This window comes from Dromiciops gliroides, chromosome 6 (genome assembly GCF_019393635.1).
Source record: "Dromiciops gliroides isolate mDroGli1 chromosome 6, mDroGli1.pri, whole genome shotgun sequence".
Classification (NCBI taxonomy): domain Eukaryota; kingdom Metazoa; phylum Chordata; class Mammalia; order Microbiotheria; family Microbiotheriidae; genus Dromiciops; species Dromiciops gliroides.
This window is the reverse complement of record NC_057866.1, coordinates 159,728,535-159,748,058: the sequence shown is the minus strand read 5'-3', so window position 1 is coordinate 159,748,058 and position 19,524 is coordinate 159,728,535. Positions and strand designations below refer to the sequence as shown.

General features: G+C 39.0%; 1 protein-coding gene across 1 annotated transcript in view; it reads left to right on the top strand.

Moving 5' to 3' along the window:
• LOC122732687 (zinc finger protein 827-like) overlaps positions 1 to 19,524 on the top strand; it is a 243,102-nt gene that overhangs the window by 130,124 nt on the left and 93,454 nt on the right. Inside the window, exon 6 of the mRNA XM_043972999.1 lies at positions 19,090 to 19,329. Within this exon, the coding sequence (XP_043828934.1) occupies positions 19,090 to 19,329 (240 nt within the window). The remainder of the gene's footprint in view (positions 1 to 19,089; positions 19,330 to 19,524) is intronic.

Genomic DNA, 19,524 nt, shown 5'->3' with positions numbered 1-19,524 from the left:
TTTAAAATATACCTGTATGGGCAGCTAGGTGGCGCAGTGGATAGAGCACCGGCCCTGGAGTCAGGAGTACCTGAGTTCAAATCCGGCCTCAGACACTTAACACTTACTAGCTGTGTGACCCTGGGCAAGTCACTTAACCCCAATTGCCTTACTAAAAAATAAATAAATAAATAAAATATACCTGTAAACTTGCCAAAGAACAGTTCATTATCTTTCTTTCTAAATGCTTCCATTCAACCTGCCTTCAATTCTCAGTCACACATTTTATTTTTTAAACATATGTAGCCATAGTAGCCGCAATGCTTTCTGATCTCTCCAAGATGATTTCTACCCATTAACTTCCCAGACAGAAAAATTAACAAAACGGGTAAGGAGGGAATGCAGAGGACCTCCATGTCAAATAACTTTGTGCTGGGCCAAAGTGTGTTACCATGCCTTAGGTGGGAAATAGTGCTTTAAGCTTTGATACTTAGGCAAAACAAAAAAAACAAAAAAAACTGCCAAGAAAGAAGAGAATACCTTTGGCGAATATGAAAATACTGTGTATCTCTCTCCCTTTCTCCCTCATGATTAAGAGAATCCATTGAAGATCATAGATTAAGAGCTAGAAGGAGCCTTGAAGGTTGTCTGGTCCAACTTTCTTATTTTATTTACTTATTTATATATCTATTTATTTATGCGTTTGTTCATTCATTCATTCATTTTGTTTTATTTATTTGTTTGTTTGTTTGTTTATTTGTAGTAAGGCAGTTGGGGTTAAGTGACTTGCCCAGGGTCACACAGCTAGTAAGTGTTAAGTGTCTGAGGCTAGATTTGAACTCAGGTCCTCCTGAATCCAGGGCTGGTACTTTATCCACTGCACCACCTAGCTGCTCCCCTTTCTTTATAGGTGGAAAAAACAGAGATTAAGTGACTAGTTCACAGTCACCACCAATAAGTGGCAAAGCCAAGATTTGAACCCAGGTCCTCTGATTCCACATCCAGGATTTGCTCTTCATTCCATCTTTTTAGATTAGCCAAATGAATGCAGCCCCCAGAACGGGCTTGGCCAAGAAGCAGTTTGTTGTTGTTTGTTGTTGTTGTTTTTGTTTTTTATTTTATTTTATTTTTCAAGAAGCAGTTTGAACCAGTAAAGGCTGGTGTAGGGAGGAGGATAAGATTGAATACTTCAGGGACAAAAAGAGACAAGGGACGTTTTTAAGGAAATTAAGCTTATGTTTCAATAGAAAACCTGTCAACTATAGTAAGTAATTTTTTAGATACATACATCATTTCACATCTAATATTTTCGAAGGGAAAATATTGCTAGCGTTACCGTTTTCTTACAGCACCCCTTGTCACATTGCTTCGAGCACAGTTTGGGGATTGCTGAGCTAGATCCCTGCCTCCCGGACCTCCTGACAGAAGGAGTCCTTAGTTTTCCTTGCCTTTCTGGAGTTTGTGAGATCAGCAGGAATCATTCAGAAGCCTACAGGCACTAAAAGAGGAAAACAATGGCCAGGTCCATAGAAGGATTTCTGAAGGCCCATTAATCACCATGAAGGGACAGTGAGCGAAGCTGAGATTTATTGGATGCTAAAGGGTAATAAATGGTGAATCACTTTAAGGTTAGATCAGATGCTTTAATTGACCTTTTCTCTCTCTTTTTTTCCTTCTAATGTAAGACAAGAAAACTGTACTTTAGTCATCAGATGAAAAGCAGGTTAATTTTTAAAATGAGCTCATTTGGAATAGCACCAAGAGGCATATTTACTGTTTAAATGAATCTCCATAGCTAATTTCCAATGAAATTGGTAAGTGAAAAGAAAGCAAAATGCTTGGCTAAGGTTTTAAATTAACAGAAAGATACTCAGAGTGTGGTAGATGAGGGCTGAAGCACACTATCTCCAATATCCCCTGGCATGTATTACTATAAGATAATCCATGTGACAAAAATTCCCAGGTGACTTCAGAGGTTACTTTGTAGAGTCATTCATTTATTCAAAATCGACAATGTGTTATTTATATGTGAAACAATACTGGAGAGGTGGAAAGGGAGCTTCCTGAAGTAACCAATATAGTTATTGTTAATTAGTGTGGTATGATGCTAAGAGTGTTAGAGTTGGAGTGAAGGCACCTAAGTTCTCTAACATGATCTTGGGCTGCATGCATCCAGATATGAGAGTCCTTCTGTCCTATGACCTGGTCAGATCATATTTATAGTATTTCATTCAGCTCTGTGGACCACCATTTAAAAAGGACACTAATAAATTGGGAAATGTCCAGAAGATGGCACCCAGGATGATGAAAATGCCTTGGGTTCATGTCATGTGAGGGGGAATGGTTGGGGGAACTGGCGACATTTAACTTAAAGACAAGAAAACTTGGGTGGGTAAGAGGAGAAATAGCTATCTTCAGACATCTTTAGGAATGTCATATGGAAGAGAGATTAAATTTGTTGTGTTAGACCTTAGAGGGAAGAAGTAGAGAAATAGATGGAAGCTAAAAGCTTTGGTAGCGGGTGCTACTAAGACGTGCCTTCTCTGCAACCTACAATCATAGAGTTGCCTGGGGCACAGATTGTCTCACAACCAGTCTCTGTTAGAGATGGAACTCAAATTCAGGTCTTCCTTACTCTGAGGCCACCATTCCTCTCTGTAGAGCATATATGTAGAAAGCATTATATAGACAGCATGTTGTTTGAGTCTCATGACAACCCTGCCAAGTAATCACCACCTGTATTGTCCCCATTTTAAAGAGGGGAAGCAGACTTAGAGAGGTTGTGACTCGCCTGGGGTCCCTTAGCCAGTAAGGGTCAGAGTCAAGATTTGTAATGAGGTCTTCCTGACCCCAAGTTCAGGATTTAATCCCCTACACCACAGTCTTAGACAAAACTGAATTTGATATATCATTATAACTCTGGTCATTGAGTCCCTTGTTTAATATTTACTTCTAGAACATAAGATTATAGAGTGGGAGGAGACCTTAGATATGATTAGACCAATGGTGTCAAACTCAAATAGAAATAAATCCCTGCTGACTGCATATGGACTTAGAAAACCACAATTTGACATCACACATATTGTGTTGTATTTTTATTTATTTTCAAAATGTCCCAATTACATTTTGTCTTTTTTTTGTGTGTGTGGAGCAATGATGGTTAAGTGACTTGCCCAGGGTGACACAGAAAGTAAGTGTCAAGTGTCCAAGGCCAGATTTGAACTCAGGTTCTCTTGAATCTAGGGCCGGTGCTTTATCCACTGTGCCGCCTAGCTGCCCCGCCAATTACATTTTAATCTTGTTTCGCTTCACTCAGGAATGATCTAGACTAGTGCATTCTAAACTTTCTTGATTATACATTTCTATTAGTAAAAATACTTTGAGCACACCCTCAATATTGCATTAATATATAATTATAATATATGGTATAATATATCTATTTATGAATTATATTGGTATATTACCTTATATCATATACATACATGTACATCATGTATGAGACAAAGATAAAAGAAAATATTTAAAAATAATATTTTATTTTGTTAATGGCTCAAAACCTTTTTACCCTCACAAAAAGATTTTATCAATTGAATAGGTTTTATATTTTTTAAATCTTACTTTAATACTTTGTGATACAGTAATTTTGAAGGTTTGATTTTAAGTTCAATTTGTTTTAGTACTTTATTTTAGTTGCTCTGGTGGCTGAAAAAGATACATCACAAAGATACATTGATCCAAATGGGGAAAGGTGCCTTATTGACTATGCTTACTAAATCATGATACTCATTTCTTTTCTTTCTTTCTTTCTTTCTTTCTTTCTTTCTTTCTTTCTTTCTTTCTTTCTTTCTTTCTTTCTTTCTCTCTCTCTCTCTCTCTCTCTCTCTCTCTCTTTCTTTTTTGGTGGGGCAATGAGGGTTAAGTGACTTGCCCCAGGGTAACACAGCTAGTAAGTGTCAAGTGTCTGAGGTCAGATTTGAAATCAAGTCCTCCTGAATCCAGGGCTGGTGCTTATCCACTGCACCACCTAGCTGCCCCAACGATACTCATTTTTCAGTCCCATCCACCAATTATGCAAATATTTTTGTGACATTTGACTAGTAAATTTCCCTTTTTCCTTTCAGTTCATGTAAAATAATCAGAGAGTGTTTCATTTTTATGTTTTTTAACAAATGGGTTCAAAATCCCTTGAAACTATTTGGAATTATTTTTTTCTTTTCTTTTCTTTTCTTTTTTTTTTTTTGTGAGGCAGTTGGGGTTAAGTGACCTGCCCAGGGTCACACAGATAGTAGGTGTCAAGTATCTGAGGCTGGATTTGAACTCAGGTCCTCCTGAATCCAGAGCCGGTGCTCTATCCACTGTGCCACCTAACTGCCCCCAGAAATTTTTTTTCAACAGGTTAGAATACTGTTTCCAAGTTTTTAAAGTTTACATCTATGAAAGTTTTTACAGGTGACATAGAAACATTATTTTCATCAGCAAAGTCACATAATAGTGGCAACATTTCCAAACATTCATTTTCAAAATATTTTTCCACAGCCTATGTTTCTTTCAAAGATCAATTACTTTCTCACTCACTGTTAAAGAATCACCTTTACTTTAGAGACAGATCAACTGTGCTTAATTTTAAGAAATGTCTTCTAAGTAGTATATTACTGACAGCTGCTTGTTACCACAGATAAAGATCTACAAATCTTCCTTCCTTCCTTTCTTTTTTTTTTTTTTTTTAGTGAGGCAGTTGGGGTTAAGTGACTTGCCCAGGGTCACACAGCTAGTAAGTGTTAAGTGTCTGAGGCCGGATTTGAACTCAGGTACTCCTGACTCCAGGGCCAGTGCTCTATCCACTGCACCACCTAGCTGCCCCCTTTCTTCTTTTTAAAGTAACTTGTACAAACTTCTTCATATCCAACAGCTCTTCTTCACCACTTTGCCACAAGATGACTAACGAGCCTCTGTGACATCAAACCTTTCCTGGTCATTCCTTGTCTTCCTACAAAGCATTCTGCTACTTAAAGGTCTTGCTTTTATGAAATTAACACATTGATGACATCCTCTGGAACTTTGTACATCTCTGGCTCCAACTTGTTCCTGCAATGTTTTGATTGTGAATGACACAGTGAATGAAGAAGGGAGGAAAGGCAGAATAAACACTTATTAAAAGCCTGCTATGTCCCAGGTCACTGTGCTAAACATTTTACAAACATTTCATTGGATGTCATGACAACTCTGAAAAGTAAGCTATAATTATTCCCATTTTACAGTTGAGGAAACTGAGACAGAGATTTATTATTATTATTATTATTTTGTATGTGTGCCACACAACTACTTATTGTCCGAGGCTAAATTTGAACTTGAGTCATCCTGACCTCAAACCCAGCACTCTATCAATTATTCGATCTAGCTGACTCTAAGTGAATGAATGAATTTGACATCTAGTGCTACTTCTCTAACCTTTCCATGGAATCCTTTTTATAAAAGTCCAGTCAAAGCAGTTACTCCCTACCTTAGTGGCTACATAGATTTATAGAATCTTCTTACTGAAGAAATCACTTGCTATTGAGAATATATCTTCTCCAAGACATCTGTCCTTTAACAGCTCAAAAAAGTATGGTTGTTTTTTTTTTTTTATATCTCATCATTGCAAGAGAATCTAACAAATACCATATGCTGAAACATGTTAGAAACATCTGTAATTTCATCTAACTGTTTAGCAAACCTCTTACATTGTGTACTATTTTTCTGATACCTTTTTCATCATAATACACTTTTGTATTGACTATGTTAATGTATATGTCTTCTGACAGTGTTTGTTGACAAAGAAATTCATTCAGCTTGTTTTTAGCTTTTTGTTTTTTCTTTTTTTGCTATGGCTGGAAGGACAAGTGTTTTTCCGATGGCATGCAGCCTTTTGTTTTTAGCTATTAAAAAATCTGAAAGGAGATCCTAAACATGTATCATTAAGTTTAGTGAAATTTATAAAGTACCAGATTAAATACAATCATCTTTTTTTTGGGGGGGGGCTCATAATGTGGCTGAGAATGAGCTCATTCAAGAAGTAGAAGTGTCTTTTTTTTGTCCATTTGTGCTCAACATTATTAGTATTCTCTTCAGTCTATGGTTTTGTTAAAATATTTTTGTTGCTATTGTTGAAATTTTAATTTTAATTTAACTTTAATTTTAAAATTTCACCAAAATGTAAGCCATATGTCTGTTTTGTGAGGGTTGGCTTAGTTCTAATTAGATAACATGGAGATCCACTTGACTAGGCACAGGTAAAGTATGATATGTTGTAGTATGCTGAAAGTGTTAACCTCTCATTGTGGAACTCCTGTTGTATATGTGAGACATGACCATCTGATATGAAAACCCACCCTGTTGTCAATCCACATGCTTGGATCACCACTGGTCTAAAACAATCTCTTCATTTCACAGATGTAGAAAGTGAGGCCTAATGATGTGTCAGTGTCCTAGTTTGTAAATGACCAGCCAGAATTTTAACATGGTTCCTTGGAATCCAAAGGCAGCATTCACGTATCTGATCTAGTGGCAAACTGCACCTATAATATGGTACCAGGCAGGTGGAATACATTAGCAATTACCCGATTTAGTTCCTTTATGCAAGAACCTGTTGCATTGATTACAGGCTCAGTTACATTCATCATGCATGAAACAGTAGAATAAAATAAAGAAACAGAGAAGACCAAAGCATTAGTCACATTACCTTAGGGGCCGTCATATGTTGTTGCTTATGGCTGGGAAGTTGAACCCCCAGGGGTCACCAACTGTTACCTACTTTTAAGGTTTTTGCTAAACTAGTTTGGGACATGTTCTTCTTGGCAAATCCCAACAATTAGCCATAGCAAAAACCTGATATACTCCCTACTGAGAGGGTTTTGTGGGGGGTTGGGGTTTTTTGGTCTGTGAGTTGACCCCATTTACTTCATTTGTAAAGTTCTTTGAACAAAACAAATGTTTCCTACTTTTGAGTAAATTCTTTCTATTTTTCTCTCCCCCCCTTTTTTTCTTTTGTTTCTTTTTCCTTCCTTTATCCTTCCATTCTCTTCCTTTTTTTCTTTTTCTTTTTCTTTCTTTCTTTCTTTCTTTTTTTTTGCAGGGCAGTGGGGGTTAAGTGACTTACCCAGGGTCACACAGCTAGTAAGTGTTAAGTGTCTGAGGTCGGATTTGAACTCAGGTCCTCCTGAATCCAGGGCCGTTGCTTTATCCACTGTGCTACCTAGCTGCCCCCCCACTTTCTTTTTTAAAATCCCTTTCCTTTTTCTTCCTCCTTCTCCTTTTTTCTTTCCTCATTCCTTCCTTCCTTTTCTACTTTCCTTCTTTCTTTCCTTCCATTTTTTCCTTTGTTCTTTCCTTTTCTTCTTTCTCCCTCTAGCCCCTTTCTCTTCCTTCCCTCCCTTCCCTCCCTTCCCTTTTCCCTACTTTTCTTTCTTTCCTTTCCTTTCTTTCATTCTTTCCTTCTCCCCCTTTTTCTTCCTTCCTCCTTCCCTCCTTTCCTCTCCAAGTCATCCTGGAGAAAACAATAATAGCACTATTTTGATCAGACTAGAAAAATATAATACTGGCAAATTACCTTTGAAATAATTTCAGGTATTAAGGTCAGGGAAACACCAGCTTGTCCTTCTAGAACAAAAAAAAAAATCTTAACATATTTATACTTTTATGAAGACAGATTTCACTACCAGATTTTCCTTTTGAATATTTGCTTTGAGGCAAAAATTCTGTTCTGACCTTATGGGGTTGGTTGGGTTTTGTTTGTTTGTTTCAGTTGGTTGTTTTTTTGGTTTTTTTGTACTTAGAATGCCATAAAATGTTACCACTAGAAGGAATCTTATAGGTCATCTAGTCTAACCCTCTCATTTTATAGAATAGGAAAAAGGCCCATAAAGGATTGAGTAACTTACCCAAGGTCAGTCATTTAGTTAATGTCAGAGCTGAACCAAGTCTCTTCACTTCCAATAGTGTATGCTTTCCTCAATACCACCATCTTTGCCCCTACTTATCACATTGGTTCACATTGGACACACAGTTCTTTCTATGTGTCCTCTTCCCCTCCACCCCTTTTCATTCACTGCCATCTTAGAGAACAGTCTGTTTGAAATCAGCTTGGGGAACTTTTGTTTATATAAGCTGACCACATATGAGGACATCATTTGCTCCAAAAGGCAAGAAAAATCAACAGTGTTTTTTAAAAAAAATAAATAATGTTTCAGGGGGCAGCTAGGTGGCGCAATGGATAAAAGCAACTGCCCTGGATTCAGGAGGACCTGAGTTCAAATCCAGCCTCAGACACTTGACACTTACTAGCTGTGTGACCTGGGGCAACTCACAACCTCCTTTGCCCCGCAAAAAACCCCAGAAAACTAATAATGTTTCTATTTTTTTAATTGCTAACTTAAAATTCATCAACAAACACAATCATTTCAGTATACATAGAAGAAAAAAGAAAAATTACATAAGAAACTGAACTGTTGTTATATTTAGTTTACCTTTTAGGAAATATGTTAATATAACTAGAAAAAGACTGTAATTATCTATCTATCTATCTATCTATCTATCTATCTATCTATCTATCTATCTATCTATCTATCTATCTAGTTATCTAATCTATTGAGAGACAGGCAGTGGATAGTGGATAGAGCACCAGACCTGGAGTCAGGAAAACCTGAGTTTAAATCCGGCCTCAGACACTTACTAGCTGTGTGACCCTTGGCAAGTCACTTAACCCTGTTTGCCTCAGTATCCTCATCTGTAAAATGAGCTGGAGAAGGAAATGACAAATCACTCTAGCATCCCTGACAAGAAAATCCCAGTTAGGGTCACAAAGAGACTGACATAACCAAAAAACAACCAAAAAGAAAAAACAAAACCACTTCCCTGTCATGCCACTGAATGCTGTTTTCAAAAAAGTGGGGAGGGGAACTTATTTTGATTTAAGAATTACATGTTGGGGCAGCTAGATGGCACAGTGGATAAAGCACCGGCCCTGGAGTCAGGAGTACCTGAGTTCAAATCCGGCCTCAGACACTTCACACTTACTAGCTGTGTGACCCTGGGCAAGTCACTTAGCCCCAATTGCCTCACTAAAAACAAACAAACAAACAAAAAAAGAATTACATGTCACATCTCATAGATTCACCAACTTCTGTCAAAGTTCAGTTTAGCATCACCTTCTATTCAAGGCCTTCCCTCCCCTCACTTCTTCCCCCTCCTTGCTAGTACACTCACTGCCTGAAATAATTTTGTATACATCTTGTCCTGATTTATCTACGTATATATTATTTCTCCCTAATTAAATGTAAGCTCTATAAAGGTAGGGACATTGTCTATCTGTCTTCCTTTCCCTTCCACTTCCCTTCGCCCTCCCCCCTTTCCCCTTCCCCTTTCCTTTTGTTTCCTTTTCTTTCTTTCTTTTCATCTTCAGAATCCAGCACGATGTCTTCCATATTGTATGAGCTTGAGAAATGCTTGTTGAATGAATGAATGTTGGTTTTTCTGTGAGAACTGGAGGATTTCTATATCTCTTACCCTTAGGAAGACAGCACAAAGGACTAGTAGGGGATTTCAAAACCAGCACACTCCCAGAAAGACACTTTGTACACCTGGATTTGAGGATTGCTGAAAGAGGCAGATTCCCACTGGAAAAGTTGCCAACCAATCACACAGTGGAAACCTACATTGATTTCTACAGGTCTACACTTTGATGGCAGAAAACAGTTTTCCACATGATGATTTTTGTTCCTTGGGAAGGAAAGAATTTTTTTTTTTTTAATGTGGGAAACTGATCAGGATTGAGGGTGGGGGGATTAGCCCCATAGGCTGGAGTTGCCCTATCTCTATCTGGTTTCCAGGGTTTGGTTTAACTCCCCTCTGTCCTGGTGACCTGGGCCACTTTGCTGCTCTATAAGTGTTAAATATTAAGTAACTCAGACACCTGCAGGAATCAGGTTCCATACCAGGAAAGCCCTTCTGTGTCTGACATAGAATTGCCTGTCTCCTGGGATAGCATACTGAATGTTCAGGCTTTTTGAGGTCATCCAGGTGAAAGGCTGGTTACTCTGAGATGGTAACAGTTCATTGATAGCTTTCCTAGAAATCCTTCAAGATTTGCCCTGATGAAAACTTATATGAACTGATGCGACATGAATACGCAGAACCAGGAAGACAATATTCCCAAGGATTACAGTAATTTAAATGGAAATAAAATAGGAACAAAACAATCAAAACAGACAAAGTTTGGCTCTAGAGATGGGAGAAAGCACTTCTCACAAACCTCTGTTTCTTAGCAGAGGCCCAGAGGACTATGGATGTGGAATACTGTAAATATAGGGCCTGACTTTTTTGATATATAGGTTAGTTTTGCTGAATGCGTTTTTATTCTTTGATTAAAAGGGACTGATTGTTCTATGGGAGAAGGAGGAAGATTGAATGACTACATTGGGAAATATGGGTCATGCAAAAACTAAAGATATTTTAAAATTTCTTAGGGAAAAAAAAAAGATTGAGAAAAACATTTTCCCCTTGTCAGAAATACAACTTCTCAGAATCCTGTTTCTTTACAATTTCATATGGAAATAATTTTTTTGGAGCTTAGACCATCCCTCTGTAGACTTCTGGGTCAGCTAGGTGGCTCAGTGGATACAACACCTGGCCTGGAGTCAGGAAGACCTGAGTTCAAATCCAGCCTCAGACACTTACAAGCTGTGTGACCCTGGGCAAGTAATTTAACCCTGTTTGCCAATCATAATGGGCAAAGCTTGGCCCTAAAGAAGAGGTGGGGAAAGGTACCTCCCCCAAATCATTGGTTATAATCTCTTTTCCTCTATACTGATCTAGTCATAGTTTTCTTATGGCACTACTAGCCTGCCCAGTATTATTGCTATTCATGCCCTTGTTCAGAATCACTGAGTGGAAATTTGATTCAATTTAACGAACATTTTTTTTGTTTGTTTGTTTGTTTGTTTTTTTAGTGAGGCAATTGGGGTTAAGTGACTTGCCCAGGGTCACACAGCTAGTAAGTGTTATGTGTCTGAGGCCGGATTTGAACTCAGGTACTCCTGACTCCAGGGCCGGTGTTCTATCCACTGCGCCACCTAGCTACCCCTTAACGAACATTTATTAGCTTCAGCATCGAGTTTTATTAATCTTTCTATCCTCTGCAATCTGTGATCCTTTAGTGATGCTAAAGAGTGAAAAATGCATTCCTACTAGAAAGTGAATATTATTTGTTAAGTGAATATAGGATCAAAATAAGGAATTCCTTAAAGAATTTAATAGTCTAATGAGTTTTTACTTCCTTATTCATATAAAGAGAGAAAAACATTATTAAAGCAATGCTTTATTACTTTTTCCTTGGAGGCCATGACAGTTTCATGATAGGGTCTGTGAGTCACAGAACTACTACTCCAAAGAAACTTTGTCATTAAACAGTACTCCCAAACATAATTACACATCACTATCTTAAAATTTGATTCCTTTTCTTTCTTTTTTTTTGTGGGGGGGGGGGGGTGGAGCAATGTTAAGTGACTTCCCAGGGTCACACAGCTAGTAAATATTAAGTGTCTGAAGCTGGATTTGAACTCAGGTCCTCCTGAATCCAGGGCCGGTGCTTTATCCACTGTACAACCTAGCTGCCCCAGTTCCTTTTCTTTAAAACAGACTTGATTAAAAAAAAAAAAGACTCGATATTAAACATCAGTACAACTAATTGAGCACACTTTCTAATTATTGAGAGGTGGCTAGGTAACACAGTAGATAGAGAACTGGACCTGGAGGCAGAGAGACCTGACACTGGCTAGCTGAGTGACCCTGGGCAAATTGCTTAACTTTTGCCTGCCCCATTTCCATCTGTAAAATGTGGATAATTATAGCACCTACTTCTCAAGATTATTTTATAGATCAAGTGAGATAAAATCCAGCCTCTCACACTAGTTAGCTATGTGACCCTGGGCAAGTCATTTAATATCTGCCTCAGTTACTCATCTGTAAAATAGTGCCTACTTCCCGGTGTTGTTGTAAGGATTGAATGATATAAAATGTGTAAAGTGCTTTGCAAATCCTTAAGTGCTCTATAAATGCTAGCTATTTTCATTATTTACATTTTAATCAATTAATTTCACTACCTACAATGCCCTCCCAACTTTTCACGCACTGCCTATAAATCTCTGTCAGGATTCTTTGTCCATTCACTCTCCCGCACTATGGGTGTGCTCTATATTTTTGCCTCTGATTTTTCCACTCTGCATTGTTTGGTAAAGGTCTTTCTACATTTCTTTGTGTGTTAGTCTTAATTGTATTGTAATATTCCATTACATTAATGTGCCCCAGTTTATTCAGCCATTCCTCTATTGTTAGACATTTAAGTTGCCTCCACTTCTTTGCAATTACAAATAAAACTCCTGTGAAAAGTTTTGAACAGATGACCATTTTTCGTTTGTGTGTTTGTTTCTGATAATAACCATTTCAGGGTGCGTTCCTAACAATGGAATGACTGGGTCAAAGGATATGATTATTTTTGTAACCTTTACCATGTGATACTGCCAGATGGCTCTTAAAAAGATTCTGCAATTTTCCAATTTCACAAGCAATGAATGAATGAATGAATGCACAGTTTTTCCATATCCCTTCCAGGAAGCATTGATTTTCTTTGCTTGGAACTATTCTTGCCAATTTCATTGGTGGGTACTAGTTACCTCTGGATTGTTTTAATTTTCATTTCTTTGATTCTTATTGAAGTTGAACATTTTTTTTCAGGTGATTATTGACAATCTGTGTTTCCTTTTTTGAAAACTCTGTTCTACCATTCTTTTCTACTTTTTTCCTATTCTCCTATTACATCGGGAGGAGGCTCTTAGAAGATTGATTTATTTAAAAAAAAAAAACACACAACAACAACGTGTGTGTGTGTGTGTGTGTGTGTGTGTGTGTGTGTGTGTGTGTGTGTGTTAAGAAAGGGAAGAGAGCAGACTAGGCCTGGATGTATAGACTTGACCCCAGGGGTGTGGGAGTCTCAACTGGGAGCCTAAGTTAATAGTAACACAGCTGACTTCATTCAACTCTAGCTTATGTCAGCTTGTCCCAAGCAAGGAGGAGGCAGAAGGATGCAGGATTAAGTGGGAGGTGCAGAGCTTACCCAGAAATAGATGGTTTGAAACAAAAGGCAGAACTGCAAAGGTCAACCTGACTCTAATTTTAAGTTTGTGGCCTGTCCCAAAGTCCTGGATGTTGGACATCTGTGGGACAGAACTGCTTGCTCCATACACCACCTGAGATTCACACTGATCCTAGGGCCCTCTTTTCCAAAGGTTCAGGCCCAACGCAAACAGGAAATGCTTTCTTTCTTTCTCCCCTTTGATGCTGATTCCACCCTCTTTGGGCGATAACTAGAGTTTGGCAAGAACTTTGAGGAAGGGGGGGGGGGAGGGGAGGCAAGCCATTAAGGCGTGGCAGGCTGGTTGGAGTGGAGAAAGCTTTTAGATTGTAGTAGGTCCAACTTGCTCTTTGAGTCAACCATAGAAAACCCCTTTTCTTGAGCCTGGACTAAATCAGGTAGATTGTGAATGGTGGAGATTTTTATCGGTGTTTGTGCATTTTTTTTAAAGGTCAAGAGTTGTCACAAGAGAGCACAGAAAGCACTTCATGTAAATCGTTCTTGGAATCATCCCAAGTAGCTTTTAAGGCTAGCTTCATGTCTTGCTGTGCTTCAGATAGCAAAGCCTATGAGCGCTTTTTTATCGAGATAGGAAAAAACTGGGGAAAGGAAATGGAAATAGAAAAGAAGAGAGAGCCAAGTGTAAGGCATTTTCTGTCTTATTCTTTGACTTTGGGGAGATTTTGTATTATCTTTCAAATGACTCCCTTTCTGTCTGTGTTTGGGCCTAATAAAGACTGGCTAGTTTAGGGGCCTATGGCATTATTTAAGCAGTCTGTGATAAAGGCTTCTGTTGTTAAAGCTCTAAATATTAAATAGTTTAAGGGAAGATGTACAGGAAGAACCAGCATGGTGGCTAGACCTCCACTGGCAATCAAACTGGGATCCAAGAGAGTCGTTGACATTTTATGAACTCTCTAAGGAGGATTCTGAGGGGCCCAAGGTGGTTGCTAAATGCTTAGAGAGCTAGCCTAGCCTTGGTGGCCACTGAAAATCCTGGTTTGAGGTCAGAGGACCCATGTTCAAATCCTGGCTCAGTTCCTTATTGCTCACTTACATGACTTTGGACGAGATTGTTGTATTCATCCAGCTTCGGTTTCCTCATCTCGGCTAGCAAGCACAATACTTGTAAAGCACACAACACAGTACTTGGTAAGCAGTAGACACTACACAAATGCTTATTTCGTTTCCACCCGCCCACCCCCACCCCCAGCTGCTTCATGTCTTCCCAACAAATTTTAAATTCCTTAAGACATAAAACACGTTCTACTCCAGTTATTTGCCTCATGGTTTCTGACACAGGTGCTGGGCATGCAGTAAGCATTTTTAAAATGCTTGTGGACTGGAAACCATGCGATCTTATATTTAAGTTAACAAAGGATCCACCTTCATAATTGCACCTCAGATTTAACCCAGCTGCTAGAAGTTTTGCCACAACCCTATGAGGCACCTAGCCCAAGCATTATTACCTTCCTGTGAAGTGAAATTCAGACTCCTATATCCAACCCCTCCTAACCCTCTGCACTTTGCTGCTTCTTAAAATGTGACCAGGAACAAGACCCTAATTAAGGAAAACATGGATTGCTCAAGCACATTGTGAACATTTTCCCATTGTAGCTAGGAAGCAGGCTTATCTACTCATATGAGTTTTGATCCTGCTTACCATATGCATATGTCCCATATATACATCTATATGTACTCACATATATACACACACATACATATACGTACATGTGTATGTATGTATATGATTGAAGACCAAACAACTAATATCAATAGCTGAAGGAAGAATAGGCAACTAATTGCAACATCATCATAACCTATAAGATTGTTGTCTTTCTAAGTGTAAATCTCTCCTGCATTTAACTTTGCTTCCTAGGTGGTCTTGGAACTCAGATTCTTCACTAACCACCAGCAAAATATTCTCATCTCTGATGAATATGCATTTAGCACCACTATAAGGTGATGAACTTACTTGTCTTTTAGATCTTAAACACAGTAACACAAAACCTTACACACACACACACACACACACACACACACACACACACACACACAGACACTCCTCCAGCTCTGAGTTCTATCCAAGCATTCTTTTCCCCTTTGGAGATTACTGAATAATCAGAACTATGTCACTCAGATGCTTCATACCTGCCAGGACTTTATCAGATAGGTGGTGGTGTGATGGGTAGAGCCCTGGAATTCCTGAGATTGAGTCTTGCCTCATACACTTTGTAGCTTTGTGATCCCTGGGTTAAGTCCTAACCTCGTTTGAGTTTTCTCATCTGTAAAATGGAGATGATAACAGCACATAACTCAGAGGGTTTTTGTGAGACTCAAATAAGATAATACATGTAAAGTATCTTGCAAACTTTAAAGCCCTATATATGTCAGTTATTTGTTGTTGTTGTTGTTATCCTAAATACTAGAATCTCTCCATCAGCCTTGGGACCCCAGATTCCTCATTCTTGTGAGCTGAGGGAGGATAGGGGTGCTTGCTTCCCTGTAGGGACTGAGTCATTCCCTAAATTTCCTCTAGTGTGGAGTGGTAGAAATAGCCCTGGATTTGGAGTCAGGAGACCTACATTGGTATCCTGGCTCTGCCTCTTCCCGCCTCAGTGACCTTAGACAAGTCACTTACCCTTACAACACACCCTCTTGAAATTCATGTTCCTCACCTCTTAAATGATCAGATTAGATGACTTTCTAAGTCCTATGAAACTTAGGGCTATGCAGCCTCTGAGGATCTATATCCACAAGACCCAAAAGCATCCCAAATGCTTAGGGATTCCCCCCAAAAGATAGGTCTCCCTTTACTCCCTCCCTCCCCTGTCCTGCTACTCACAGGCACTGCCGTGGATTCCCCATACTCTGCTTAACTCATTATTTTTTCTTCTCTTCAAACTAAACACCATCTTCCATATACTCAACTCCTGTCTCCACTTGTCACAAATACAAAAGGGTCACCACCTCACCTATTACCAGTGTCATGGTCCTCACTCACTAGAGACAGCTTCAACTTGACCTCGCAGCAACTACTTCTTTGAATGCTGTAGCCCATTTGCAAATTACATGTGTCCTTTCCAGTCCTCAGTTTGTAATTCTAGTCAGTTTTGAGACCATTAGAGTTTAAAGTTTTTAGGGCTCATATTTTATGGTGTTTGTTTACATTGTATACATCATCCTGACTCAGTGAATAAAATGGTGCTATGCTAAAAAGGATTTGTTCAAATGCATATGAGTGTGTTTGGATTATGGACAAAGGATTGATTTTTCTTTTCAATATGGAATTTCAAATCCTTGAAAGCTCTATAATTCCTCCTCTTTCCCTCTCACTCTATTTATTTGTTTGTTTGTTTATTTATTTAAGTGAGGCAGTTGGGGTTAAGTGACTTGCCCAGGGTCACACAGCTAGTAAGTGTTAAGTGTCTGAGGCCGGATTTGAACTCAGGTACTCCTGACTCCAGGGCCAGTGCTCTATCCACTGTGCCACCTAGCTTGCCCCCCTCTCACTTTATTTAGAAGTATATATATATATATATATATATATATATAAAATTATTTTTTAGAGTAAGTATATCAGAGGCAACAGATATTATTGCTGTGCAGTTTCTAGGGTCCATAGAATATTGGGGGAAACAATGGACATTAGTGGTTGGGAGCTACAGCTGAAAAATGGTTGCATGGGATGTGTGTTTCCCGATGGAGTCAAGAAAATGAAGAAGGTGTGCTATCTGTGACCCATGAGGATCTAGGAAGAGTTTGTACTGTGTGTGCTTTTCCCTGTAGAGTTAAGAGTGTACATGTTCATTATCTATGAGGATTTACTTGCTAAACTATTGGGGGTGGGGAGGGTAGTATACTTAGTAAGAGGGTCAGAGTTTTGAGAGAAGCCAGAGAGAAGCTTCCTGTTGTTGCTGGTAAGAATCTGAAGAAGAGATGGAGAAATCTGAGAAAGCTGTTCTCATCTCTGCCTTCCAAAGAGACACTAAAAGGAGTAATAATGAGTTATCAGAAAAGGGAAGAGGAATTCACTATTGATATTTTAAGGGTTGGAGGTGACGGTGGTGGAGATATCCGTCACAGGCAAAATATTATAAATAGTTGCAAAGAGAGAAGATCATAGATTGAGAGCTGAAAGGGAACCTAAGAAGCTAAAGCCATTGAGTCCAATCTACCCATTTTTCAGATAAGGAAACTGAGGAAGAGAGAGGTTAAATGACCTGTGTGGTTAAGTGAAGGAATGTAATTAAATGAATTACAAGTCACATAGCCAGAAAGCATCTAAAGAAGGATTATAACCCAGTGCTATTTGTTATATCAACAGCATTACCCTATAAATATGGTAAACATTTAGTATTTGTCTCAATTGCTAATAAATTATGTTGTCATTTTAATACTTATTTAAATAGAGATAAATAATAAATTTAATTAATTAATTATTAATTAAGCCCCTCACTGGTAGGGGTTTAAGAGCCACAGGGTCAAGAGTGTAGCCTACTACTCGAATTGTTACTCCCTCAAATCTGAAATAGCAGCCATCCTTCTGGGGGACTCCAACCTATGAGTGTGAATGTGATTTGGGGGAAATTGAGTCAAGAAGGGGTAATACATAGTAGTCAAGACCCCAAATCAGTATCTTTTCAGGTCAGTGTGTTGCTAAACTGAAATTCATTTCATCTTAATCTTATCTCTCTTCCTTACTATATGTATGACCTTAGAAATGTTCAATGTAAATGTAAAATGTAAAAATGTAAAATGATGAGATTGGACTAAATGACCTTCTAAGATCCCTTCCAATGTAAATATGTCAATGACTTGTTCCTTCCCATGAGAAGGAATATGTACATAGGGTCCTCTGTGTGTGTGATAATAGAGCTAGTTGGAAGGGACCATCTCATCATATCCCCTCATCATACTGTGAGGAAATAATGGGATTTGGCAGATACTCAGAGGCCCCACCTGGAGATTAATCTAAACTAATTGAATTAAGTGAGAGTGATTGACTTTGCTGATTAGCCTACTTAAAGTTAATTAGATTGTAACCACACCTGTCCAGCCCTTAAGTAGGTATTGTTCTCAGAAGTTAAGGACTCTGAACTCAACAGAGACCACCTTCAAGTCCAGTGAACCAATGGATTTGTATGACACCTACCAATCAGCTTGAAGCAGTGTGTAAGGACCACCTCTGCTCCGGACCTATAAAAAGCTTCCACACTTAATTTGAGGAAAGTTCGTGGTTGAAGCAGACTCATGGTAGAGGACTTGAGGAAGAACCCCACCAGGCTGGAACTCTAGGCTGGATAGGCCTTTTTTTTTTTTTTTTTTTGCTGGGCAATGGGGGTTAAGTGACTTGCCCAGGGTCACACAGCTAGTAAGTCAAGTGTCTGAGGCTGGATTTGAACTCAGGTACTCCTGAATCCAAGGCCGGTTCTTTATCCACTGCGCCACCTAGCCGCCCCGATAGGCCTTTTCTTAACTTTCTGAACTCCTTTTTACTAATACCTAGTATGCTTTAATAAATGCTTAATGCCCAAGGACTGGTGCTAAAGCTTCTAATTTAAGGTGACCACATATTAGATTTTAAACATCACAATACAAATGAAGAAACTGAGGCCCAGGGAGATTAAGTGACTTGTTGAAGATCACAACTACCATGTGAATTTAAGACTTGAACTCTAGGCTTCTGATGCCAAAGCCAGTGCTCTTTCCGCTGTATCTTTTGGCAACAGTCGGAGCCCTAAAAGGTAAAATAAAGGGAGCACTGACATAGTCCCACTAGCAGTGATGTCCCTGGCCTTGCTTCTTTGTGGTCCTGTGATACATGCTTTTGGTTCCTGGTCTTGGTCCCCTGCCCTCACTGCTCTGACTCTGTGATGAGAAATTGTGTCTTGTTCAGAATTACAAGATTGTGGTGTTTTTGTTTGTCTTTCTATGCTCATTTTTAGCTGAAAGCTACAAGGAGACACAGGCAGTGAAGATCAAAGAGGAACCCATGGAAGTTGACATCCATGACTCCCGGGCCTCAATATCACCGAGCCGGAATGTTGGCTATAGCACTTTATTAGGGCGAGAGAAAACTGAACCCTTGCAAAAGATGCCAGAGGGCAGAATGGGCCCTGAAAGAAGCCTCTTCAGTCAGGATATCTCTGTGAAGATGGCTTCAGAGCTCCTCTTCCAACTGTCAGGTAAAAATGTTTAGCGCTCCTGCCAATAGATTGCTGGGAAATCTCACTGATTTGGAATAATTGGGAGGAAAGCCAGTCAAACAGTGAAGACTTTGAATTATCTAATATTTTTTACACAGTTTTATTACTTTAGGTCCTTACAGTGACCCAGGCTAACAGCTAACAAGTGTTGCCAAGTGAAGTCTAGCCAAAATC